This window comes from Episyrphus balteatus, chromosome 3 (assembly GCF_945859705.1).
Source record: "Episyrphus balteatus chromosome 3, idEpiBalt1.1, whole genome shotgun sequence".
NCBI classification, from domain to species: Eukaryota; Metazoa; Arthropoda; class Insecta; order Diptera; family Syrphidae; genus Episyrphus; species Episyrphus balteatus.
In genome coordinates, this window is record NC_079136.1 from 79,774,918 (window position 1) to 79,802,029 (window position 27,112).

The window sequence follows — 27,112 nt, forward strand, 5'->3', positions numbered from 1 at the left end:
GTATTTTACTATAACTCTTATTTTTAATTGTTTATAGGCTCCAGCACCAGTACCCAATTCAAGGAACTGTCGTCCAAAATAGACAAAATTTTGGAAAGACAGCGTTCCACTGAGGTGAAGGTGCAGGCCATGCAAGGAATGCTGGAGGCATTCATGGCGTCCAAAATTGCAAAAGAGAATGCAGAGGAAGTGGATGAGGAACTGCGACTGGATGAAATTTTCCCACTTACCTCTGTCCAACAAATTGAGGAAATCGAGGAAAAACTCCATCAAAATGCAGCATTCAAAAAAAAATTGGTAAGTATCAAAATATACGAAATATGCAATTTTCTTACTTCAAACACAAAAAAAAATATTTAGAAAACAACGGCAACACCTACAATATTTTAAAATACATTTTTACAAAGCCAGAAGCTTATCTTAAATTTAAATTCACTAAATTTAATTAAGAGTTTTTGAAAAAATGGTCCTCAAACTCAGAATTAAAAAAAAATTTATTAAAAAAATTAAAAATGACTTTTTTCCAAACTTTTTCTAATAAATATTATCAGTTGAATTCCGAAGCAGAAAAGGTAATATATATCACACTTTTGAAAAAACAATTAAAAATAACTTCAATTTCAATTGGTTTTTTTGATAAAAACTGAATTTTTGCATCGAAATAATTAATTTTCTCAAAGACTTTGGTAAATAAGAACTTTAAATTTTTGCTATTTAACTTTCAACAGTAAGGGTTATTAAATAAATAAAAAATAATTTTATGTTTAGATGTTGAACTTTGAAAAAAAAATAAGATACATTTTTTTTCAAAACTTTTATTAAAAAAAGTTCTTCGAAAATGAAATTCTTCTTAATTTTTTTCATAAACCGTAATACATATTGACATTTTCTTTTATAATTTCAAATCATAATAAATGCGGCCAAAAATATTTGAAAATAAATGCATTTTATATTACGAAAAAGTTTAAAAAACGACATCTTAAAACATATTTTTGTTTTCTTTCAGGTCCGTAAGTTGAGCTCATATGGGGGGGTCAACGGAATGAAAACGATCCGCACTATTTGCAAGTGCATTTTTACGGATCCACTACTGGCAGAACATTCTTGGCTGGGGACTAATGCCAAAAAAAGTTTCAGCCAATACAAATTCCTGTATAAAACTATATTGGAAGCGGTCCGATCAAGGTACCCCACTTATAGTGAAGCTGAGGGTGCTTCATTTTTTAAAGGCTTTTTGAAGCAAGCCCCATTTCGAATGGGAAAACCGTCCACGTAAGTTAAAAAATAAAATTATAATCAACATTTAAGTTAACATTTTTCTCTTTACAGAAATACCAGTTCCAACACCAGCTCCTCTGCCTCTGACGGGCAATCCACAACATAATTAAGTTAAGCTATTTTTTATTTTTAGTTTTAGTTTTACTTTTACTTTAAGTTTTAGTTTTAGTTTTAGTTTTAGTTTTAGTTTTACTTCATTAAATAATGTTTCACTAAACTTAAATTTCAGCGTTCTTATTTCAAATATTAAATTTTCAGCTGGGAAGAATCTTATGGTTTGCAGCATGTTGGTAAGCAAACATTTTATAGGTTTTTTAAAATCTGTAAATAACCGGTTATAAAAAAGCTGTGAAGTAACGTTTATTACAGGTTTTATAAGAACCTGTACGAAGTTATTTACAGGTTTTATAGAAACCTATAGGTAAGCGGTTATAAAAAAAACCGTCAAATAACGTTTGTTATAGGTTTTATAAAAACCTGTACAACGTTTATTACAGGTTTTAAAAAAACTGGAAGAAAACGGTTATAAAAAAAACCGTTAAATAACGTTTATTACAGGTTTTATAGAAACCTATAGGTAAGCGGTTATAAAAAAAACCGTCAAATAACGTTTGTTATAGGTTTTATAAAAACCTGTACAACGTTTATTACAGGTTTTAAAAAAAACGGGAAGAAAACGGTTATAAAAAAACCGTCAAATAACGTTTATTAGAGGTTTTATAAAAACCTATAGGTAAGAGGTTATAAAAAAAACCGTAAATTAACGTTTAATACAGGTTTTAAAAGAACTTGTTATATTACAGGTTTCAAAAAAACCTGTAATAACGTTAATTACAGGTTTTATAATAACCGTAGTAAAACGGTTATAAAAAAAACCGTCAAACAACTCAGTACAGGTTTTTTTTAAACTGTATAATAACGGTTTGTAAACGGTTATAAAATAGCCGTAAATGGTTTATTTCAAGTTTTTCTTTGACTAAAAATAAACAGTTATTTAATAACCGTGAAAATTAGGTTTTTAAAAACCCAGTATTTGTAGAAAAAAGTGGGTTTTTTAAAAACCCGATTTAGACGAAGTTAAAAAATAACTGACCATTTTCGGTTGTGGAGACGTTTCTGGAACGTCTTAAATACGTTTATTTAACGAGTTTAGTAACTTATCCGTTAAATAACCAGAGTAAATATCCGGTTTTTTTTCCGCTTTCTAACCACAAAATGTTATTTGGGATGGTAACAATTTAAATTTTTCAAGTACCTCGACATACCTACATATCTAATTCAATTTTCATAAAATCATCCCTCGTTTGTGAATAGAAAAGAGGCAGGATATGAACTCAACTGAGAGATGTAAAAATAAAATAAAATTAAATCTTCGTTAAGTGTTCATAGTTAAACATTTCCGTGACCACAACGACCGCAAAACTCAATTTCAAATTTCATAATCCCATCGGGGAGTGTATCTTTATATAGTATACATTGTTTTTAATTTTTTTTTTTCGAGTGTCTGAAAATCTATTCTAAAACAGAATTAGGGCGAAACCAAACCAAGTGAAAATCATAAATTATTTGTTGGGGAATTATTTGACAAGGAATTAATGCTTTTGTTTCCGGTTTTTATTTTTTTGAAATATTTTTTTTCTTTCTAAGAAATACCTACTTCATTTCATTGTTATTGTTTTTATTATATTATTTGTCGGTTTATTAAAAATATTCCTAGAAATGCAAAACGTATTTTTCTGATAATATTCAAAGTATTGTAACTATTTTTGTTTTCATGGATAACATTTTGGAATAGGTAAGTATTTCGTGGAAAACGTTGGGATGGGAGAGGGAATGTAGAACGCCTGTACATATTTCCAATTTTTAGAAATGCTGATAACTAGTGGCATTGTAAGCCTACACTGAAAAAGGTCCATAAAATTCCTGAAACTCAATAAATGAGATCATTTAAAATTATGCCCTAAATGGTTATTATCCTGGAAGTATACAAAACTTCAAATTTTGAACTTGAGTTCTTTTGTTACCATCATACTGTACTATGTCGTCACATCGAAGCATTGCCTTTCACAAAACCGTTTGGTAACAAGTTACAGCAATATTCCACCCAAAGATATCATGATTGTTAGATGGATGACTTGAATGCTACATTAGGGTGTCCGTTATTTCCCAAAGTGATGTTTTCAGGGGAGACACCACCAGATCGAAAGTTTAGGGCCTAAATAAGGGGAATTTAGCAAAAAAAAAATTATTTGGAGGTCATTAACCCGTGCCTCTAAGGTCATACTTTCCCCATACAAATTTATATGGGAAATTTTTAACTCATACATAAAATTTTTTTCTCTCGAGTTAAGTCATCTATTTTTAAAATGTTTGTTGATTCTGGTTGGAAAATAGTTCCTTTAAAAGATTACATTCAAAATTTACCGTTAACAATTTTTTTAATATTTTATTTCGGTTTTTGAAATTATTAGCTGCTTTTGTTAGTTTTTGCTTTCAACTATCACATATGTTTAAATGCAGTTTTATTGGTTTTTAATTCTTTTCAAATATAACATTCAAATATAACGGCTAAAAATTTCAAATAGAAATTTAAAAAAATTAAAATTTTTGATTTATACACAAATTTTTGTCTCCCCCGAAAACATCATTTTGGGAAATAACGGACACCCTAATGCTACATACATTACCATATGTATGGCAATCAAGGAATCTGGTAAAAAATTAATTTTTTTGGCACGACATGTCACATGTCATGTATGACATTGATTAGTCCAGTCATTAAATGCTCGAAGTTTTCGACCAAGATCACCTATGATCTTTTTCCGCCATTTTGAAAAAAAAAGGATAAAATCGTTTTTTTGAAAATAACTCGGCTATCCGACGAGATACGAACATTTTAATGGAATGCTTTTGTGTAGCTTTTACCATGCTCTACAATTCATGCTTAGACACTTGGTAAAGATGAATTTTACGTGATTTCCAAGACCTATTTTAAACGGATATCTCCAATATCAAGTTTTCAGGTATTGCAATTCTCTTGAAAACGACTCAAAAGATTTTGATAAAATTTTGTTTACGTAATAATCCAAGTGATTTTAATAAAACTATGTTTTTCTCAACAAAAAAAATCGGATAGTTAATGGAAATATGGAATTGCCTTTTTTTGTGAAGTTTTTGAAAAGTTTTCAGATATATGTAGGTACACTGAAAAAAGTATTATTCTTAAAAACTATGAATCTCGTTCATAAACCAAAATTCATACATTTTTAAGAAAAATTCATTAAATTTAAGCACAAATTCTTAAAAAAAAAGTTTAGTTTTAAGAAAGATTCGTAAAATTTAAGAATCAGTTTTCATTAAAATTTTTCTATGGAAAATATTTTTATGAATTTTTTTTAAGAACGAATACGAAAGTTTATGAATAAATTCATAAACTTAGTTAGTTTTTAAAATTAACTTTTTTCCCTTCTAAAATTGAAAAAAATATATTTTCAAAATTACATTTGTAAGAAGTTCATAAATTTTGTGTTTTTAAGTATTTTTTCTTAAAATGAATGTATTTTTTCTTAAAATGAATGTATTTTTTCATTGATCGAAAAACAAGGAATATTTTACCGTTATCCTGTATTCGGTATTAAGAACTTATTCTTAAAATTTAAGAATCTGTTCATACTTTTTATGTTCGAAATTCATATTTTTCCAAAATTTAAGAATTAATTCATTAAATATTATGAAAGTATACACATAATTTATGAAAAAATTCTTACGTTTTGAGTTTTTAAGTATATTTTCTTAAAGTCTATCACAACAAAAACATTACTGTTAAAAAAAGAGCCAAGTTCTCCTATGTTGAAATTATGCTGGCACAAAAAGTACTGAGATGTAAAAGTGTACCAAGTTCTAAAGTTTGGGTTCAAATTCGTATCAATAAAATTTTGATTGTTCTCTTGACAATTTTTCTTAATTATCGATTTTTAAAGTTATTTCAAAAATTGCCAAGTAAACAATCAAAATTTTATTGATACGAATTTGAACCCAAACTTTAGAACTTGGTACACTTTTACATCTCAGTACTTTTTGTGCCAGCATAATTTCAACATAGGAGAACTTGGCTCTTTTTTTAACAGTAATGTTTTTGTTGTGATTTCACTACTTTTTGCAAGGTATGGCTGTAAAATATAAAATCTCTATATTTGATGAAAATTCAGTGAAAATGGGTGGTTGCCACGCCCCCTGCCTGAAATTCTCAATTTTTAAATTTTTTCCTTTGTGTAAACTACCAGCTCCAACATTCTACCAAATTTCAAGATTCTACGACAATCAGAAGTGCTCTATAATATTTGATGAAAATTCAGCGGGAATGCCGGTTGCCACGCCCCCTGGCTGAAATTCTCAAATTTAAAATTTTTTCCTTTGTATAAACTACCAGCTCTACCATTCTACCAAATTTCAAGATTCTACGACAATCAGAAGTGCTCTATAATAATTTATGAAAATTCAGCGGAAATGGGCGGTTGCCACGCCCCCTGGCTGAAATTCTCAAATTTTAAATTTATTCCTTTGTATAAACTACCAGCTCTACTATTCTACCAAATTTGAAGATTCTACGACAATCAGAAGTGCTCTATAATAATTTATGAAAATTCAGCGGAAATGGGCGGTTGCCACGCCCCCTGGCTGAAATTCTCAAATTTTAAATTTATTCCTTTGTATAAACTACCAGCTCTACTATTCTACCAAATTTCAAGATTCTACGACAATCAGAAGTGCTCTATAATAATTTATGAAAATTCAGCGGAAATGGGCGGTTGCCACGCCCCCTGGCTGAAATTCTCAAATTTTAAATTTTTTCCTTTGTAAAAACTACCAGCTCTACCATTCTACCAAGTTTCAAGATTCTACGACTATCAGAAGTGCTCTATAATATTTGGTGAAAATTCAGCGGAAATGGGCGGATGCCACGCCCCCTGGCTGAAATTCTCAAGTTTTAAATTTTTTCCTTTGTATAAACTACCAGCTCTACTATTCTACCAAATTTCAAGATTCTACGACAATCAGAAGTGCTCTAAAATAATATATGAAATTTTGATGATCTGTCAGTGAGTCAGTGAGTCAGTGAGTCAGTGAATCAGTGAGTCAGTGAGTCAGTGAGTCAGTTACGGTTTTTGCGATTTTTGAAGCCCTATATCTCAGTAACTACTCATCGTAGGAGGCTGAAATTTTGTGAGGTGTTTGGTTTCGACGAGCTCAACAAATGTAGTGAGTTTGAAATTTCTAGCATCTTTGGTGTAGAAGTTAGAGGGGGGTCGAAAATGGCCTGAGTTGTTTCCTGTAAATAAGGGTGTAGTGCCAAAGTTGCTAGAGAACTTGGCTGGGCACTACCGTGCCCCTTGATGTACTTTTTCATCAATCTAGAAAATAATAACTGTTGTTCTGAATCTGATATTCAAGTGGACGGTCGTTGCCGAAATAAGTTATAAAAGTTTGTGAATAAAAGACAATATTTATTATAAACAGTGTTAAGCATTTCAACCACCTAGATAATTTTAAAGAGTGTAAGTACATTTCAACAGTGTAAAATATTGCCTCTTTCCCATATCATTATATCTCACTTATCTCAGATAAGTATAAAAACATAGAATGTTAAAAATTGCTTTCTTTTATATATTAAACATATTTTATTTTTTTTGTTTTGTTATACTCGTAGGTGCATATTTTGAAATTAAAAATCGTAATTTGATATTTTTGTGAAATAAGGAGGCACATACGTAATCTTCAACTTTGGACCGGCAGAGGGGAAAAAATCAACACAAAATAAAAACTCAACTAATCTCAACTAACTCCTCAACTAATCCTGTACACTTGAAATTGTCATTGCAAACTAAAGCAAAACATAGAATTTAGTAGGTAAGTGTTAATATTATCAATATTTCTCAAATTATTCTTTATGATGTAGATGCCTACCTCAATTCTTTATATTTTTATTTTTCTCCAACTTATTCAATTGTGTATTGTTTTTTTTTCAGCTCCTTATTGTAATGCTGCCGATTACAATAAGGTAAAAGATAATTTAACCTTCTAGGTATTTCATTTTTTTAAATCAAATAGTACATATTCATTTTACTAATACAAACTTTTTTTTATCTTTCTAGATGATGTATCCATTAAAATAGTAGAATTAAATTAAAAATTAACTTTATATTGAAATTTATAGTGATAATAATCAATAAAATATTTTTATAACGTTTACGTTTTTACGAAATTTATTAAAAAAATCATAAAATTTAAGAAATAATCTTAAAATGTAAGAAACTTTTCTTAAAATCTAAGAAACTTTTCTTAAAATCTAAGAAACTTTTCTTAAAATCTAAGAAACTTTTCTAAAAATCTAAGAAACTTTTCTTAAAATCTAAGAAACTTTTCTTAAAATCTAAGAAACTTTTCTTAAAATCTAAGAAACTTTTCTTAAACATGTTCAAAAAATTTCTAGTTCGTTTATGAACAGAATTCTTAAAATTTAAGAACTTATTAATTTTTAAGAAAGATTCATTCCCTTGTGAATTTGTTCATAAAAAGAGTCTTAAATTTAATGAATTTTTACATTGGCTCATTTCCCATGAATTTTTACATTAATTTAATGTACAAAATCATTAATTTTATGTACCTTTTTGGTTCAGTGTACTTTGAACAACAAGAGCAAATACATGCGATCTAGTTGTTCATTTTATTTGTTTTATAAGTTAGAAAAGCTCTAAAAAGTATTTAAAGTATTTAATTTTCAAAAAATCATCAAATTTCGCTGATTGATTTTGCCCGGCAAAAAATAGTCAAGGAGCTCCTTTTCCAGTTGCTTGGAAAAGTAGTGCCTTATCTTCTTAGATTTTTTTGTGAGCCATTGAAAATCATGTTCTAGTTGGTTTCTCGTCTCATTAGTGTAGTTTTCGGAACTCTAAATGTACGGCATCAAAGGCATCCTCAGTCTGGGACCACCTGTTTGTAGATCGTTCATATTTACCAATCATTTTCATTTATTGTCAAAAAAAGAAACCCTTCAATATGTCTTTCTTTGAGAATCTTGAGAATCTCGATGATGAAAAACTAAAAAAATGTCACATTATGATTTATGTTGATTAGTTGTTAGTACAAATTGTTCCAAAAACATTTAACCTTATTTGATAGATATCTTCACAGCAATAATTACAAAACATACAAATATTTACTTAAATGTTAAAATATCTGCCAAATGCAATATGTATCGAACTTGATGAGACTGGAGTCAACCAGCCATGAATATTGTCATGACTGCTAATCAACCTTGTTCAAGCTAACAGTTCATATACTCTATGTCTATACAAACATTATACCTACGATAAAACCATATCCTAAAATTCATTCACTGAAAAATTCAACCTACATTTTGTAGAGATTCCAGTTTTGGTAACATTATTGCTGCATGAAAACTATTTCCAACAACGCAAAATTTGTTGCTTTTCACTGGTGTGATTTTAATTGGCACAACCAAATGACGGCAATGAAGTCGACGGTATACTTTTGTTCTGTGACCGTGTTTTGGCTTCGTTATGAAATGGTATCCGCTTGGATTGTTTTCGAGAAACATGAGTATTTTATGGGTGATGTTTGCATTGTGTCACACACATTCATATAGCTCCACAAATACACATACATACATGTACGTAGTACGTTTATGTAAATAAAAGCTGAAACAAAATTTGATGTTACGTTTTAGGAGAGGTGAAAAGGGATGCGAAGCGCACTCGTTGTCGCGATGCAAATAGAGTGGATGATTGTCCTTTTGTTTTTGTTAACATTTTTGATTGCTTTAGGAAGGCTTTATTGTTAAGGAAATCACCGAGTTATTCGAGGTTTTACCACAACGTTTTTTACTCATTGTTTTGTTTTCCTAGAAAATTGTGTCAGTATTATGAATATAACGAACCAGTTTATTGTTTTTAAGGTCTAATGCAAATGAATTAAGTTAGCTTGAATTTTTTTAATTTTTTTGAAAAATGTTCAGGGATTATTTGTAACATAAAATAGTTTCGTTAATTTACAAAACAAAAACAAAAACCAAAATAGAACACTGCATACTTGTACCTACAGTATATTTTTTTACGGTTCCAGTAAAAATTTCAGCATAATGTTAGAGTAGAAATAATAATATAAAACTAATGTTGGTTATAAGTAAGAAAGGTTATTGAGCTTAACCCATTTTCTTTTTCATGTCTTTGAAATTAGATAAAGTTAAAGTTAAAAGTTAATACGTAGTTAAATTATTGTAATCTGTAATAAATTTGAATTGTGAAACCTGTGCGCTGTGCTTCTTATTTTATTTTATAAGATTCGAGGAATGCAAGAATGATATAAAAGTAATAATAATATGTTGCACGATATCCCAAAGCCTAGTGAATAACAACCAATACCTAACCCCAGAGAATCTGCACCCTATTTAGATGAGGACTGCAAAAATACAAAAAAATAAATCAATTGTATGGCTCTTCAAAGACGACTTAGCAACTGGATTGATCAAAATCATCTATAGTAAAAGAAAATAAAGCGAGATTAAGGCTTGGATACTGCATGATAAAGCATATAAAAACTATGTATATTAGTGCTAAGAATCATCGCAGATTTTGTTAACTTTAAGACGGCCCACTTTTTCAATTTGCGTTGCAATATTCATATATTTGGAACGCGTTGAGTTATTTTAATATTTTGTTTTGTTTAAACAAACGTAAAACATACAGCGATTAATTTGAATTTTAAAAAGATTTGCTGATTTTTAGGATGTATCAGAATCTTGTCTTGAATTTATTTATTTTTTTTTTTTTTTGTTGCTTGTTATCTGCAATTTACTTGTTTTTTAATATCAATACAGCCTTTATTTGCGAAAAATCAAAAGTTTAGCAATCGATGAGAGCAAAAGTGTTATTAAAAGTGAAAGAACAAATTAATTTATTGATTTTTTTTTATAATTAAAAAGTTTTGATAGTTTGTTATGTGATGTTTTGTCATTAAAAAAGCTCTATATTGTTATGTTTTAGGTTTTTCTATGTTACATATGTTTTTTGAAATTAAAAAAAATTATACGATTCAAAATCTATACCCTTTTGTGTAACATGTTCCTTGTGAAACGAAGTAGATAGGTAAGGTGGTGACACTTATCAGAAAATTTTTTTTAAAAATCGTAGCAATATATTTTGTGAGTTATGGGCAATCGAAAAAAAGCTCAAAAAAATTGTCACCCTGTGAAGGTTTTTAATGTGCCGTGCCTACAAATTTTAAGATTTCTTAATTTTTTCTTTTGCTACGGCACCTTGAATAACCCTGCTAACAAATTCATTCAAAAATATTAACTCAGCTGCATCAGTTTTAAAGAAAATATTGCCCAACTAAGTACTCAACAATTTTAAATGACCCTAATTCAATGAACCGTAGTGTAAAAAAAAAATGCAGTATTATATTTAGGCAAGTTGCCTTAAAAGTTGGTGTATGGTGTTCCTTTTTGCAAAATGGTATGACATTGTTGAGAATATTCCATAAATAATTGAAATAAAAATGTTTTTCCTAAAAAATCCGACTTTTTTTATTATGTATGAATTTTTTGATATTATTTAATTTCTTTGCCTTTTCAGAACTGAATTTGTATTTTTTAAAGTAGTGAAGTGCTGATTTTTTAAAAGCTAAAAGGTGCTTTATTAATAGGTACTCTTAAAGTAATACTTTATGAGTGAAAATAGTGGAAAAACCTATCCTACCGGTCTTTTGACCGGAAATAAACTTCGTAATACACTTTTTTTTAACAGGGTTATTATGCTATACAATGCTATGATGCATTCCCAGAATTTTTGAAGATCTTCTTGTAGAAGTTCACAGTCAGCTACTGAGTCAATTTTTCGAAATATTTTCACGTCATCGGCATAAATTAAAGACATAGAGTTACTTAAAACAGAAGGAAGATCATTAATAAATAAGACAAACAATAAGGGACCAAGGTGACTACCTTGAGGTACACCCGAATTAACTTTAAACCATTGGGAACATTCATTTCTAAATACAACACTATATAATCTATTTTTGAGATACGAAGAAATCCATAAAATAAAGCGATCGTTAAGTGCAATGGTGCTTAGTTTCTTAAGTAATATTTCATGATTAAGTTTGTCGAAAGCTTTACTGAAATCAGTAAAAACACAATCTACTTGCTTATACTTTTCAAAGGCATCTAAGCAGAACGTTGTAAACTGTAGTAAATTTGTGACCGTAGATTTCTTTTTGACAAAGCCATGTTGGTTTTCACATATAACAGAGGTACAATGAAATGACAGAATATCACAGACAATGGATTCGAACAGTTTAGGGATGACAGAAAGCTTGGCAATAGGTCTGTAGTTTGTCACTAATTTTTTTGGACCTTTCTTATGAATGGGAGTAAGATATGCATTTTTCCATATAGCGGGAAACGTAGAATTACTAATTGACGTATTGAAAAGCACAAACAACGGGTAAGACATATATATTGCACATTTTTTCAAAATAAAAGACGGCAAGCCATCAGGGCCGGGACTGAAACACTCGTCTAACTTTTCGATATAGTCAAGAATAGTTGCTTCAGAAATTGCAAAATTAATCGAGTTAAGATGTGAGAATTCATCAAATGAATAAGTTATATTTGAGTCATTTGTAGAGTCATTTTCAAAAGCACCCTGGAAGAATTCGGCGAACATGTTGGATATAACCTCTGGGGAATGGCTAGTAGAATTATTATAAGTCATATGTGCTGGGTAACCGTCAGATTTTCTTTTACAATTAACATAATTCCAGAAGTTACGTGGATTAGATTTAAGTTCATTTTCTGTTTTAGATATAAAGCTTGTATAGAGAAAGTTAGAGTAGCTTATAAATTCATCCCTTAAATGAATGTAACTATTACGGTTTTCATCAGTTTGTGATAGATTGAATTTTATCCAAGCCTTGTTTCTTTTGTTTTTAAGCTTTTTTATATGTAGATCGAACCATGGCGGGCTGCTATTAAATACACGTTTTTTGCGTAGAGGGACTGTTTCTAAAAAGCAAAAAAATAATATTTCATAAAAATGTACAATCATTTCGTCAAAATTAACTAAAGAAAACAGAATCCCAGTTAATGTCATTGAGTAAATTAAAAAGTAGAGTAAAATTACATTTTTTAAAATTGAATTCATGCTGATCCTTACAAATATTAGATGAATGATAGATACTTAAGCTCATAGAAATAGATAATGCAGGATGATGGCGATCTTCTTCTACAAGTTTTGTGTCACTCAATAAAACTGCAGCATCAGAGTTGGAGAAATGAGAGAAATAGATAAGGTCCAAAGTTTTGCCAAATTATTTACTCACTCCATTTAATTGATCAAGGCCAAAAGAAGCCATTCCGTCGATAACGAGAAACTCGTTGTTGTTGGAAGCGTCGACAGGTAGAAAGGCATCACAGTGATTGGATTTTGCCCATTTTAGGTGAGGTAGATTAAAATCTCCGATTATTAATAATTCATCTGCTTCATCAATTTGTTCATGAATAGTCTCCAAGTAGTCAAAAAGTTTATTATAGACGTCATTGTTCGAAGAGGGTGGGATATAACAGGCAACCACATATATGTAACCAGACAGGATTTTTATTTTCACACACAGAACTTCAAGATCCGAATCCAAAAAATTATCGACAAGACTACAGAGGAAATGGTTACGAACAGCTATTAACAAACCACCACCAACGGTAGCGGAAGGATCATAGTGACGATCACGACGGTAGATTTGAAAGCTGGAGTCAAAAATTTCTGTATCCATAAAAGATGAGTTTAGCCAAGTTTCGGTGAGGATAAGTATATCGTGAGGAATGTTGTTTATATTCTTGTAGACCTTATTGGTCTTTGTCCGAAGTCCGTTAACATTTTGGTAGTAGATTAATACCTTTTGAAGCTGCTCTGTTTCAGGTATGGCGTTGTCAGGTGTTGTTGAAAATGGTGATGATTAATTGGCAGCGTTCTCTTTTGAAATTCATGAAAAATAATTCCTTCGGGCCAAAACGATGATGAGTTAAGAAGATAGAATATTGAGTCTGGAACTTTGATCTTGAACGAAGAATATTTTGCAAAGTTACGATGAATCATTTTCTCGACGAGCGTTAAACGTAGCGTCCCGATTTTCGTTTTAATGTAGTTTTTTACATCGAGAGCATTTGTAGAGGGATCAAGTTTCGAAATGAAAAGGGTTTTTTGTCCTTCAACTATTTTTAATCCATAGTCAATAGGTGATGCTAAGTTATCCACAATGTGCGGGAGCAAATTACGGAATGGGTTGGCGGGAGGAATGTTTGATGCAGCTGTAGGTGACGTTGATGAAGGTTTGGTCGAAGAAAGGGTTAGACCGATTAGTACTTTATTAATTTCTTTTTCTTCCTTTCCAAATTTTATGGCACCTAGTCAATATTTTGTATGATTTCCTAATTATATTGGAGGCTATCAAGAAGACTTTCACTTTTATTTTTTTCCCAACTGTTCAGAAATTCATGCAATGTATGTTTCCGTACCATGAAATTTAAATGTTTCGGAAACACCTATTTGTACTTAACAGAAAACTCTGTGTCTTATTAAACGACATCAAAACATTTTGTATTATCATTTTCGTTTGTGGAATCTTTGTAAACATCTATAAATTTCTTAGCGATAAATAGTATTTTTGCAAAAAAATTCAAAAATAGATTTGGTGACATAATGTGAAGAAAATGGGAGGCAGTGAAATCCCTGAGAGCCTTAAAATAATGTATCACCCGAAACTCTGCAAATGAGTTTCCCTTGACAGTAATTTCGAAAGAAAATCAAGATTTGTCCTCACTTCAAATTCGCATTATCCAATTCCCACTCGTTCTTTATTCTATCTCGATCTTTGTATCCTCCCAAGTCCCAAGTCCCAACTAACAACAACGACAACTCAAGGAAGCAAAAGTATACATATTATATCCTCAAACAGGAACCAATGTGAATTTACAACGAGAATTTTTTGTGCTGCAGCACCGCAGGCAACAGTGGTTAAAACCGTACACTAGGGCATATAATATAATACTCCTACAATGTGGGTCATCTCAGAAATTGAATAAAAACAAAGAAAAAAAAATAACAAAAATAAAACAACCGCACGATAAACAGCCATTCGGCAACCCTCCCCCCAAAAAAACGAAAAAGCAACCATTCATAGAACAGAGTTTTTCATTTGTTTGCGTTTTATTACTTCAACAACTCTTATACTGACATTCGGATAAATTTTCCTTAAATGAGCAGAAAAACTACCACTCTCCAGTTGAATTTATATGCAAATAGGGCTTTTATATTGGGCCAGACCATAGGGAGTCTCTCAAACCGCCCTCCCAAAAATAAAATAAAAAAAAAACCAACAAACAAATAAAATATCAACACAAACAATTTTAGTTTCAGTTGAAAAGCTTAAAACTTGAAAATTAAGTTGTTCTAACAATCCTCTTTCCCTTTACTATATATACCTACTAAATCCCCAAGCACACTAACATTACAATCTGAACACCCTCAAGACGTTTTGAGTTTGTGCTTAGAATAAAAGAGGCTCTAGAATACCATGTTAGTTGAAGAACCAAGGTAATAATTCTCAAACACCCGAAGGCTGGTTTTTGTTACTATGTGAGTGTTGCGGCATCAAAATTTTTGGGTGTACCTCCTCGTACCAATTCAGACCAGTGCTGTCGTCCGATAAAATCTTAGAATGATATAATTTAAGTATTTGGAAAAAAAGATAAGTATTTTGTTGTTTTTTTTTTTATTCCTTACAGCCCAGAGCTGAAAATGTGTTATTTTTGATTGGTGTATAAAATAGAGATTTTTCTTTTTTCCTTATAATACAGTAAAATAAGGAGAAAAAAGGGGTAAATCTCGGAATGAATGTTAGTAGAAATTTTTTTTGCTCAATATCTTCCTTTTACCATTCTATAACATATCTCAAAAGTCTAGAAAAATCTCATGTCCGCTTGTCGCGATTTCAAGGTCAAATCGCTAAATGGAGATTTTCAAAATTAGCAAAAATAGGCTATGGTATTATATACACATATGATACATGATTTCAAGGTATTTTTTAATGCTGATTCCAAAAAATCTAAAATCAAGACAATCTGACGTCTCTGGAAAAAGTTATACCTGTTTTTCATCTGTCAACTCATATTATTATAACAGTTGCAAACTTACTCCCGAAAAACCCTTAAAAGTTATGGTAGATGAACCAAATTTTGCATGAAGATTTTAGAATCCATCATTATTAAAAATCAAAACAATCCACTACAAAAAATATATATACCTACGAAATAATGGTATTTTTTGATGGAGGGGCAAATTTTAGGATATGCACTAAAGAAGATTCTTGTTCATCTTAGGAATAAGTGCTAATAGGCTAATTTTTTCATTTTAATCTTTGTTTGGATATTCTTTAACTACCCTCAAAAATCTAAAAAAATCCCATGTCCGCAAGTCCTAATTTTCTTGGTTTGAAGATAAGGTGCAGATTTGAAAAAATTGAAAAACTACTCTTCAGATATTTGTGTCAGATCAACATGAATAAGGTACATTACTTTTCAGGGATGGTCATATTGATTTGTTTGTGGGTTTTGTTGGAATCAGCGTTAAAAAATACCTTGAAATGATATGGGTTATGTTGGTATACATATAAGAATCTAAAATTTTCTTATTATTTTTTTTAAATCTGCACCTAACTTAGTTTAACCTGGAAAATAAGAACTTGCGGTCATGAGATTTTTTTAGATTTTTGACATAAGTTATAGAATATCCAAACAAAGATAGAAACAAAAAAATTAGCCTATTAGCACTAATTCCAAGATTGTACCAGGATGTTTTTTAGTGCACATCCCAAAATTTCCCCTTTTCTCAAAAAATACCATTTTGTCATAGATATAAATGTTTTTTTGCATTGCATTGTTTTGATTCTTAATGATAATGAATATGAAAACCCTCATGCAAAATATGATTCCGCTACCATTACTTTTAAGGGTTTTTCGGTAGTAAGTTAGCAACTGTTATAATAATATGGGTTGAAAGATGAAAAACAGGTATAACTTTTTTCAGAGACGTCAGATTGCCTTGATTTTAGATTTTTTGGAATCAGCATTAAAAAATACCTTGAAATCATGTATCATATGTGTTTATAATACCATAGCCTATTTTTGCTAATTTTGAAAATCTCCATTTCGCGATTTGACCTTGAAATCGCGACAAGCGGACATGAGATTTTTCTAGACTTTTGAGATATGTTATAGAATGGCAAAAGGAAGATATTGAGCAAAAAAAATGTCTACTAACATTCATTCCGAGGTTAAATCCTTATTTGACTGGATTATTAATGTTCAAAAATATTTCTTTAATTCTGGATTAGGTCAACCGTACCTACTTACTCTTTTTATAAAAGTTAATAAGAATATCAAAGAATTTAATGTTCAAATTAAATGCCATTTAGTTTCTTATATAAATTGGAACAGCATTAAAAGGGAATTATTAATAAAAAAAACAAAATTACAAGAAAATTCATTTGTCAGTTTTGAAAAAAAAAATCGATTTTTCAGAATTTTTTTTTGAAAAAGTGTTCTATGGCCAGAACCGTTAATAACGGTACAAAAAGCTTTAATTTCATATATTTAGCTATCTTAGATATAGTTAATTTTAACTAGAAGAGCAAGAACATGTGATCGAGTTGAGTTGTGCATTTTTCAATTAGAGTTATGCTTTTATAGACGGTATAGGCTTGCAATTGTAATAAAAAAATATAATCTTGCTGTTGTTTCTGATTCAAAATTTAGGATTGTATATTTCATGACCAAAAAATCGCTTAAAAGGACTTTTTGGTTACCTACTCAATTTATTTGTATTTATTTTATTTTGTATTATATGTTTGTATTTGTGTAATTTTTTTTTGTAGTATTTTTTTTTAAATAAGCAGAATTTGAGAGGCTGAAGAAATTTTAAATTATTGATTTTTTGACGTGATAACGACTTATAAATCGATGAACCATGGCAGCCACCATAAAAAAGTGACGCCATTTTCTAACGTTACACTCTCTCGCACTTTCGCAGTGCGGCAAAAAATTTCAATTAAAAATTAAAAATAAACAATTAGAGATACCTACAAAAATCTTCTATAGCTTATTTGAAAGATAATAACCTAAAGCTTAATTCAAATGAAGGATTTTTAAAAATTCCGTCATTTAATAGGGTAAACAGGGGTGAAGCGGAAAGATGAAATTTGTGCTAAAATCTAAACGCGAAGTCGTAGAGAATTGATTTTTTTTGCTTTAGATAGATGAGATTAATTAAAGAATAACTGCATTTAAGAAAAAAATCGTTTTGTTTGAACGTTGTACACGTGTTGGGGCTATGACAAAATGATGATTGATTCCATAGGATGAGGACATAAAAATAAATGTTTTTTTTTGCTTTTTTTAATGAAATTTGATCGCGTTAAAAATTCTAGCTCTTTTTGTAGATGTCTCATAAACCTGATCGATTACAATTTTGAGCTAAGACAATAAGTATATTCATGCTGTGAGTTTTATATAGTGTCGGTAAACATCGACCAAAATAAGGCGTCTTAGTAAGGGTACGACAGATCTAACTGATGAGCCCACTGTCGTACCTGGGCGAAACGCTTTATAAATTTTTGGAGTTGAGGTCACTTGAACTTATATTGGATTATAAGACAATAAGCTTTCAGATTGTATATTATAGGTTGTTAGGGAAAAAAATGGAATTAATGACGTGAGAAGATAAAAATTCATGTTTTCTTTGCTTATTTTGATGAAAATGATTGTTTTCAATAAATTATTATTTTTATACTTTTTGCGCATTATAAAAATATGATTGAACATTTTTAACTTGAAATTCGAGGCCAACTTCCTCAAATTAATAAAATAAAACAATTGTTTCACATTGTAATTCAGTGATAATAATTTAATTAAATTCAATTCAATTCATGAAAGTATTTAAATTTTCATCAATGTTTTCTCATGACATTATCACGTAAAATTATAGTCCGTAAACCGACTTTACAGACAACCTCTTTTTAAGTAAGGATTTTGTTTTTCTATTTATTTATTAACGCTGACGCCATAGAGAATTAAGATTTTGTTCAATTATTTAGTGCAAGTTTTGCTTAATTTCAATTTGGGTTTAGGTATTGGCACTTAGGCGAAAGTTGTTGTTCACGTGCACTGTGGCGTATACGTGTTCTATTTTGTAACTATTTTTTTTGTTTTTTGTTTACTGTGTGTAAAATGTATGTTCTTGTAATTTGGCCATATGAAACATTATTTTAAAGTATTTAATAATGCCGAATGGAATGAGAATCAATACGACCACTTAAAATTATAATTTTTTTTATTAAAAAATAAATATTATTTGAGTAATGGAGAGTGGGACTATAGGTAAGAAGAGCAAGAAGTATCGGCTTGTGTTCCACTTTAAATTAAGAATCTTGTGGGTTAGGTCGGTTGTGATCAGTTATAATATCACAGATTTTGTTTAATCAAAACCTCCAAAAAATTTCAATTATCCCCTCTATAAAAAACTAGCGAGTTTGAACCAAATCGCCTTACTGATTCGGGTTTTTACTAGAAAGCAAGACTAGGACGTTTCCTGTCTCGATATTTTTTTTCGATTTTTGTTTCAATTTGCAGGTATGAGTTTTTTATGAATACGATTTCATTATTTTCTTTTTTTTATTAAAGGATACCGACCGACTCACGTACGCTGACGTGTTGATACGAATCATATGTTTGTATTAATGGAATTTCCTTTTTAGGAGATGAATGAAACACTAATTCATCTTTTTTGCTACCCTACGTTTCGCCGGTTAAAGATCATTAAAGCCCAAATAAACACAAAATTTAAAAGTTCAATTATATGATCAAACATTCACATATAATAATCAGAAATATTGTTTTATGGTCAGTACCTCTCTTCTGTTAATTGAAGTATTTACTTTTCTTTATTAAAATGAGTATGTGATTTTGTTTTCACAAAAGTCGATTGAAACCTTGGTACGGACTACTAAACTTTAATAGATACAAGGCGACGACGGACGGGACGTTTATATCTATGATTAATAAGCTGTTTGAAGCCCTTCAACGTAAAAGTGTGAACGTCTTCGAATATAATCATACCGAAAAGGCATCATAGTCTGAGTTTATCATAACAATCGCAACATAAAATAGTAAAATTGACTTCTTTCGAAAAAAAACTAAACATTTCTATTTTTGATTCCTGATGGATTTTTTTAAAATAAACGATTCAAATTCTATAACAGAATTAAGGTGAATAAATGTTTTGACTAAACTTTTATTTCTAAACTATGTAGGTATGCTTTATGATATTAATACAGAAAAACGTATTTCATGTATGTACAAGGTACGAAAACTTTAATTTAACAAAGAAATTCTGAGATTACCCAATTCGAAACCAGTTTATTCAATTAGGTACCCAAATCTTTAAAAAATGAATTTTAGGTTCCAACACCTATGTTATTATCGATTTCTATAAAACCGGATATTGCAAGGACGTAGTAATAAATGTTCCATGCTCCCCTAAATAGCACTTTCGACAACTGCGCTCTTAACTTTAGTCCTTTAAAAATTTCCTGCAAAGTTCGATGTATGATGTAAATGAGCTTTTCCCCCCCAAAAAAAAAAAAAAAAAGAAATGATGGGCAGCCACAAGCTTATTTCTGGCTTTTACTTCTCGGTCTTATATACAGTTCAAACATAATATATAATTATATATTTCGTTATATACGTATAGTGGTTCCTTTTTTTAAGATAATGTATTCAAATGTTGAAATAAGCTGAAAATAAATGAGAAACAGAATAGCGGAAGCGGCAAAAGTAGAGGGCAAAGAAAAAATTGTGCGGTGGTGGCGACAATAGTACTGGCAATGTGTTTTGTGGTCGGGTGCGGCGGGCGAGCACTGTCATGACAGGAAGAAAAAAAAAATATGGTTTTAGGTGGTTGTTTATTGGTTAAGGGTGAAATATTTATACTATTTTTGTTTTTATTTTTCTTAAAAGAAAAAAGTGTATATACATACATATATTCACTTTCAGCGTCCTCCTTAACAACAATTCTTAACATATTCATGTGAAAATGAAAAGAAAATATTTAAACATTGTTTCGGTTTGCTTTTCGCATTTTACCTATTTGAATTTTATATTCTCGGAATGAATTTGAAAGTAGGTTTATTTATTTTTATTATTATTATTTTTTTTTTGCGTTAACATTTAATGAATATTTAATTTAAAATATGTGAAAAAGGTTGGCTGAGAGTTCACCTTTGGAATTTTTAATTAAATTTACTTTGTGTTTTTATATTTTTGAAACAATAAATTAATTTGAAGTATGTATCTAGGAGTTCGTGGAAACAATATATTTAGATTGAAAAGAATTTTTACAAAACAAAAATATATTATTGTTTGCATTTGGATGTTAAGAGTGGGCAGATGAGTTAGGTACAGAGGGTTGAAATTCTGTGATTTTATTCTAATTCCACTTTTTTGTTAAATAATGTACGCGCACTCTAAAGAGTTAACAATGTCATTTAAATTATTTACTAAATTGTGCTAAATAAGTGGAGATGAAAGAGGAGTTATCAATGGTCAATTGCTTTAAATTTATGAACATCATAATGAAAAGGAAAAAAAGGACGAATTTTTGAACAAATTTTTGAAAAACTAAACTGCAAAAAGTTTTCTTTTTGAGTTTTTAAAAAAAGGTTTCGAAAGCGATATACATATTTATAAATAAAATTTTAAGTAAAATTTTAAGAAATTAATTTTTTGGAACAATGTTTAGACCACTTTTTAAAAGTAAAAAAAAAGATATACAAAAAACCAAAATTTGGAAATATTGAAGTGATAGGTCCAAAAACTTGAAACATTGTTAAGAACAACAATGGAACAAATTGGAACATTCCGGAACGAATCCTGAAAAACCTGGAACTGAATATCTTAAAAAAATAACAATTTCGAAAAAAGGATCGCTAACTTCAAACACTGTGTTTAGTAAGATTCCGGATTGTTAAAATATCGATTGAAAAAAAAAAAACATTTGTACCTAAAAAAAAATTAATTGAAAATAAAAAAATTTGTGTTATATAAAAAAATGTTACTGCAACTGAATAATATTTGCACTGAAAGTACAATTTTTATTGCAAATGAAAATATTTTGCACTAAAAAAATTTTATTGCTATTAAAAAATTTTCTGCATTGAAAAAAAAAATCAATGCAAAATGTGTGCATTAAATATATTTTTTTTTTTAATATTCGTCGGACTTCTTACAATTTTGGTTATTTGACCATACATTATCTATGTAAGGCCAAATACCTAGTCAAAATTGTAAGAAATTCAGAATTAAAAAAAAAAAATATTTAATGCCCACATTTTGCATTGATTTTTTTTTTTTCAATGCAAAAAAGTTTTTATTTGCAAAACCAATTTTTTTTAATGCGAAACATTTTTATTTGCAGCAAATATTTTATTTTTAATGCAGTATTTTTCAGTAGCAATAACAGTTTAAATAATGCAAAATTTTGTTATTTTTGAGATAAATTTTTTTTAAATATAAATATTTTTCAGTTCCAATAAAAATTTTTTTTAATGCATTTTTTTTTTCAGTTGCATTAAATATTTTTTTTTAATGCAATTTTTTTTATTTGCCAAAAATATATTTCTTTTTTAAATTTGTTATGGAAAACAAAGCATTAAAAACAATGATTTTTTATAACCCTGGTTAAATTGGCATTGTGGAGTGAGAATAGAACTATCTTAAAGAAACAAAAAAAAATTAACTTGGCTTAGTAGCAGAATGTTGTTAAAGTATAATCAGTTTTCTTATCTTACTTCAGAGATCCCTAGTGTTGGTTTCGTTTGAGAATAATTTTCATCTACAGAAAATATCAACTTTGAAGTTTTTAGTTATCGCTTTCAGCACAACCCTTTCCTGTTGAAGTTGATTTAATGCCAAACAAAATCATTAGATATTAGTATGTATCCCCAAATAACGTTTTTTTTCTTAAATTTTGTTCTTTAAAACTCTGAAACCATTTTCTTTTTATCCCAGGACATCCTATATTACTTAAAGAAGCGAATATTTATTTTGAAGTCGTTGTGACGTTACTGCAATTAAATGAACCATGAAATTACCAAGCCAAACCAAACCAACCCAACACATGCAATGTGTAGATATACACGGGATTAATTCAGTCCGGGATTTTATTTGCAAAGTGATTTGAGCAATTACGCAAACTAGATTCTTTCTTGATTTCATTTATTTTTCAGCAAAAATTCAATTTAAAATGAGTGCCATACTCAAAAGAGTATAAACTCTGTAGAACACACGCACATTGTCCTTGTGATGTCAAGGCACATGGACATTTTAGCCACGACAGAGCAAACCAAGGCAACAACAACCAACTCTCTATTTTTTATCTTTATTTTATTCACATATAGTGGTTTCTTTTTGTTTTGCTATTGTATCTTTTATATTATTATAGATACTACTCCTTTTTCTGCATCGTATGTTATGTAGATACTGGTAGATATATAGTTTTTTTTTTTTTTTGTTTTAACCAATAAGTCCACAAGTGAGTTTTGCAGTATAAAATCCCATCCTCACATAGGTTCGGCCAGATTTTTGTGTATATCCTTCGTATCGCTCCGTCAGATGATACTTTGTACGTGAAGTAGTTGTGTACGAAGTTGTATATGAAGCTCTTTACTATCCATAGTACTTTTGTATCTATCATTCTATAAAAATAATGTATAGATATACAGAAAATACATATGCAGGACCGCACAATATCATTTAAAGGCCTTTGTTTGAAAACTGTGATAGCCATTTTTTAAGTGCTGACTGTTTTAATTTTACTCCGAGACTATTCCAGTAAAGTAAAATAAGTAAACCGCGAAATAACTCAAAAGCACTATCCAACGAAGGAAAAACATTGTTTTTGAGTTTTCAAAAATTTTAACTGAAAATTCTACTGAAATCTCCTTGTATTATCGAATATAATTTGGCAATGTTAACAAAAATTAATAAATTAAGTATAGTGACACTAACTTGATTTGAATAGTAAGCGGATGCGGATGGTGTTGTAGTCCAGACGAAAATGACAGACTCACAATTGAAAGTTTGAAAAAATGATTGTCGAGGGCTACGAAAAAGTACATAGTTTAGTAAAAGTTTGTAAATTGTGTGCATTTTTTTGATTTTCTATAAAAAAAAAAAACTGCCTTAAAGGAAAAATTACTGGTTTTTTAAGGTACCGATTATTGAAATCAGGTAAAATATTTATACAGATTGAAATAGAATTTCTTTTCTGATAATTTATTATAACAATCAGAAAAGTTTATATCAGGTGTCATTTGCCAAATCAAAAAACCTACCTTAACCTTTTTTTGTTCCTAATTGATTTATACACGAAAAAGTTTTGAAGTGCAACCGGAAAAAAATTAAACTCAACAGGGAAACGATTTGTTTCAAATCGTTTGAAATGTGTATTAGATGGCACGAAAAATGGATTTACATCAGGAAATCAAATAATGCCATTTTAGCAAAAAATAGAATTGTTTGAAAATTTCTTTTCAATAAAAAAAACCTTTGTCATTAATAAATCAATTGGCGAAGTATTTGCTTTTCAAATCGAATTTCTATTTGAACATTTTTTCTGATACGTAAATACCGAAAATGTCACTTTTTTTAGAATAATTTTTAGAATAATTTAGACCTTAAAGCCTTTTTTGAACAGTGCGATGAATCGAAACATTTATAAGGTGGTACAAGTTTTCGGTGAGATATAATAAAAAAAAAACCTTGGAAATTACGAAAAAAATTATCTGTACCGAATTTCAAGAAAATCAGTCCACCCGTTTAGGCTGCAGCTGGATACAAAGACTGACTAACAGTGTGCAATTGTGCATATCTAGCGTTTCTTTACCTATGAGTAATTCGAATTCGTCCCAACAAAAATATTTTGATGTAGACTCAAGACTAAAACTTCAAACAATAAAATGTTAACAAAGAAAAAAAAAATTAAATTGTACCTACTTGCCGTTCTACAGCTTCCAGTTGAATTTTTCGGGTAAAACTATAGTTGCGTATTTCGTTATCTACAGAAGTTTGCTGACAATTGAATTCGTTTGTATAGCATTTTTTAGATAATTTTATGTGAATAAGTCTGTCATTTTTGTTTTCTGTTTTCGACATCCTAGCATCAAAACAAATTGACTTTTATAATAAGAACATTCCCCTATACACATTTCATCAAAAAAATTCTGTTTATATTTTTATATTATTATTATTTATATTTTTATATTATTTTATGGTATTCTATCAAAGTGTAAGGATAAGGAAAAATGTGTTGTGTACTGAAAAAATGGAGGAAAACTTCGTTTTGTTTTAAGACCTTAGGCCCATTATTCCATTTGTGTTTTTTGACTTTGTGAAGCGTTATAAAAATGTATCCTCATTAATCCATCGTGTTATTGAGCCTAAGAATTCGTTGACGTTTCTTGCTTCTGGTTTGCCCATAAAATTTGTTTTTATTTGTTCAGGTTCATAAGGCAAAAACCAATTTTTTGTGGTTTTCAAAAATTGTACATCACATTTTTACTAATCGAAAATAATTTTTTTTAGATTCTTATTGACAAAATAAGTCGAAATGATTTTATGAACATTTTTCGATATCTTGCTTCGTTTTCGAGTTATAGACAGTTTAAAAAGCAACTCCCAAAATCGTTTGCTCGATGTCGGCTCTTTCTCATCTATTGTGGTACATTTTGTACTCGTATACCACATATTGGACAATGGACAAATGGACACAAAGTTAGATATAATAATTTTGAAAATCATTAAAACCTCGAAATTTTTTTTTGCCAAGGCAAATTAGTAAATGAAATCGCATTTTTTTGCGGGACAGAATTTTTTGATGAAATGTGTATGGGGGAATGTTCTTATTATAAAAGTCAATTTATTTTGATGCTAGTATGTCGGAAACAGCCGCTATTTTGGAAAAGAGGTTGCTACCGTTTTTACTCATTTTAACCAAAAATGACAGGCGTATGTACCTATTCACATAAAATTATCTAAAAAATGCTATACAAACGAATTCCGTGACTTAATTAAATTCAATTTTATAGTTGGTCAAAGTTCGGGTTTTTCTGGCGGGAAAAAATTGCATTTTTTTTAAATTACTGATGAAGATTTGATTTGTTTTTGTAATTCAAGAATGTGTTATACAACTTTTAATTATTATCATATTGTAGAAATGGAACAGTACAAAACCGGGAGGCTTGCAACCGATTTCTGAGGTCAACCCGGCTAGCCATAAAGGCAGATTACTGGTGTGAAACAGATACGTGGGAGAGTTATGATCTCCTGGACATAGAGATCATAACAGCGCCAAATAAAAGGAAGATCTGTATTTCTGCGTATATGCCCAATATGCGTATTGTTTATGTGTTTATCTTTGCAAATTGACTTCTAAAAGTATACATTTTTGTTGCCTTAAAACCCGGCGCATTATTGTCGGTGCCTTGATAGTTCGTTCGCAGAGTTTACTTAATCAAATCGGTATTGATATTGATGCTTTCAAATAGAAGTTTCTTTTTTAAGGCACCTCCTCTTTATCCAATTTACCCCCTTTTACCCTTCTTAAAATAAAAGCAGTTGGTGTGTATGTTCATCTTATAATTCATCTTAAAATTTTAAACATCTTATATCTTAGGTCTGAGTCCTTAGTGTGACTATAGTCAAACTATGTTGACCTGTATATTAAACAACAGAAAAAGAGCCCCCTTTTATACCCTAGGCGCTCTCAAATAATTCCATTCCTGCTATTTGGATAACTCAGCACTGATACGAGCTACGGATATGATGTCGTTGAAAAAATCTCTCCTTCATTTCATTCATTTTGTTTTTGTAATCGATAGTCATAGTGATTGTCGGGTCTCGTCAGAGAGAGAGAGGTAAAATAACAAAATGATAAGAAATTGGGCTGTAGGCGGTCGTATAAAGTTAAAGAAATAAAATGTCACCACAGTATCGTCTTCCTATACTCGTATAGTGGTTCCTTACCCTATACAAAACGGAAATGTATATGTATACTGGGAAGAGAAATAAAAAGAAGAACAAAGAAAAATGCCAACAGGATATTGCTTAATGAATTTCTTATGGAGACTTTCGAAATGTATTTTAAAGGCAGAGGGTTGAAGAGAAAAGTATAGCTGACTCTGAGACGGAAAGGTTCAGAGATTTATATTTTATTGAAATTGTTTAGAAATAGTCACTGGATTTCTATTTAAAGTTTTTTTTTTTTAGAAAATGTCGTTTTGCAATGAGAAAAGGAACTATTTTTTATATAGAAAATTGAAGAAAGAAAGCATTAAAGAAGGAAATAGTTTTCAAGATTTCAATTTGTTTTTTATTTTGTTTTCAAATAAACCATTTAGTAAATTGTAGCTTGTTTTATTTGAGTAGCTGTTCAGAAGCAAAATAGGATTTTAGAATTAGCAGGAATTCATCTTGTGCTTTAGGAACTTTGTTTTCTTTATCATTAAATAGTAAAAGTAGACATTGATTGATTGAATTTGGTAAAAACTTTTATATTTTTACTTCTTTAAAATAAAAATATTAATGCAAAATAATTGCATTTCTCTTAAGAAATCTTCATGTAGGTCAAGGGAAGAGTAAATAAATCATATC

The 27,112-nt window shown here is 29.7% G+C and overlaps 2 protein-coding genes across 3 annotated transcripts in view; one reads left to right on the forward strand and one right to left on the reverse strand.

The window, feature by feature from the left end:
• Window positions 1–27,112, reverse strand: part of LOC129915328 (neuroligin-4, Y-linked) — a 271,030-nt gene that overhangs the window by 189,923 nt on the left and 53,995 nt on the right. The window lies entirely within an intron of this gene.
• Window positions 42–1,395, forward strand: LOC129915332 (uncharacterized). Its single transcript, XM_055994823.1, has 3 exons — window positions 42–297; window positions 1,007–1,272; window positions 1,330–1,395. The coding sequence occupies exons 1-3, from the start codon at window positions 130–132 to the stop codon at window positions 1,382–1,384; spliced, it is 489 nt and encodes a 162-aa protein (XP_055850798.1). The 5' UTR covers window positions 42–129; the 3' UTR covers window positions 1,385–1,395.

Excerpts from the sequence above, each read along its gene's own strand:
- LOC129915332 (XM_055994823.1), top strand. The coding sequence starts at position 130 with ATGCAAGGAATGCTGGAGGCATTCATGGCGTCCAAAATTGCAAAAGAG. Across the intron at positions 298-1,006 it reads CAGCATTCAAAAAAAAATTG|GTCCGTAAGTTGAGCTCATA; the intron begins GTAAGTATCAAA and ends GTTTTCTTTCAG. Across the intron at positions 1,273-1,329 it reads CGAATGGGAAAACCGTCCAC|AAATACCAGTTCCAACACCA; the intron begins GTAAGTTAAAAA and ends TTCTCTTTACAG.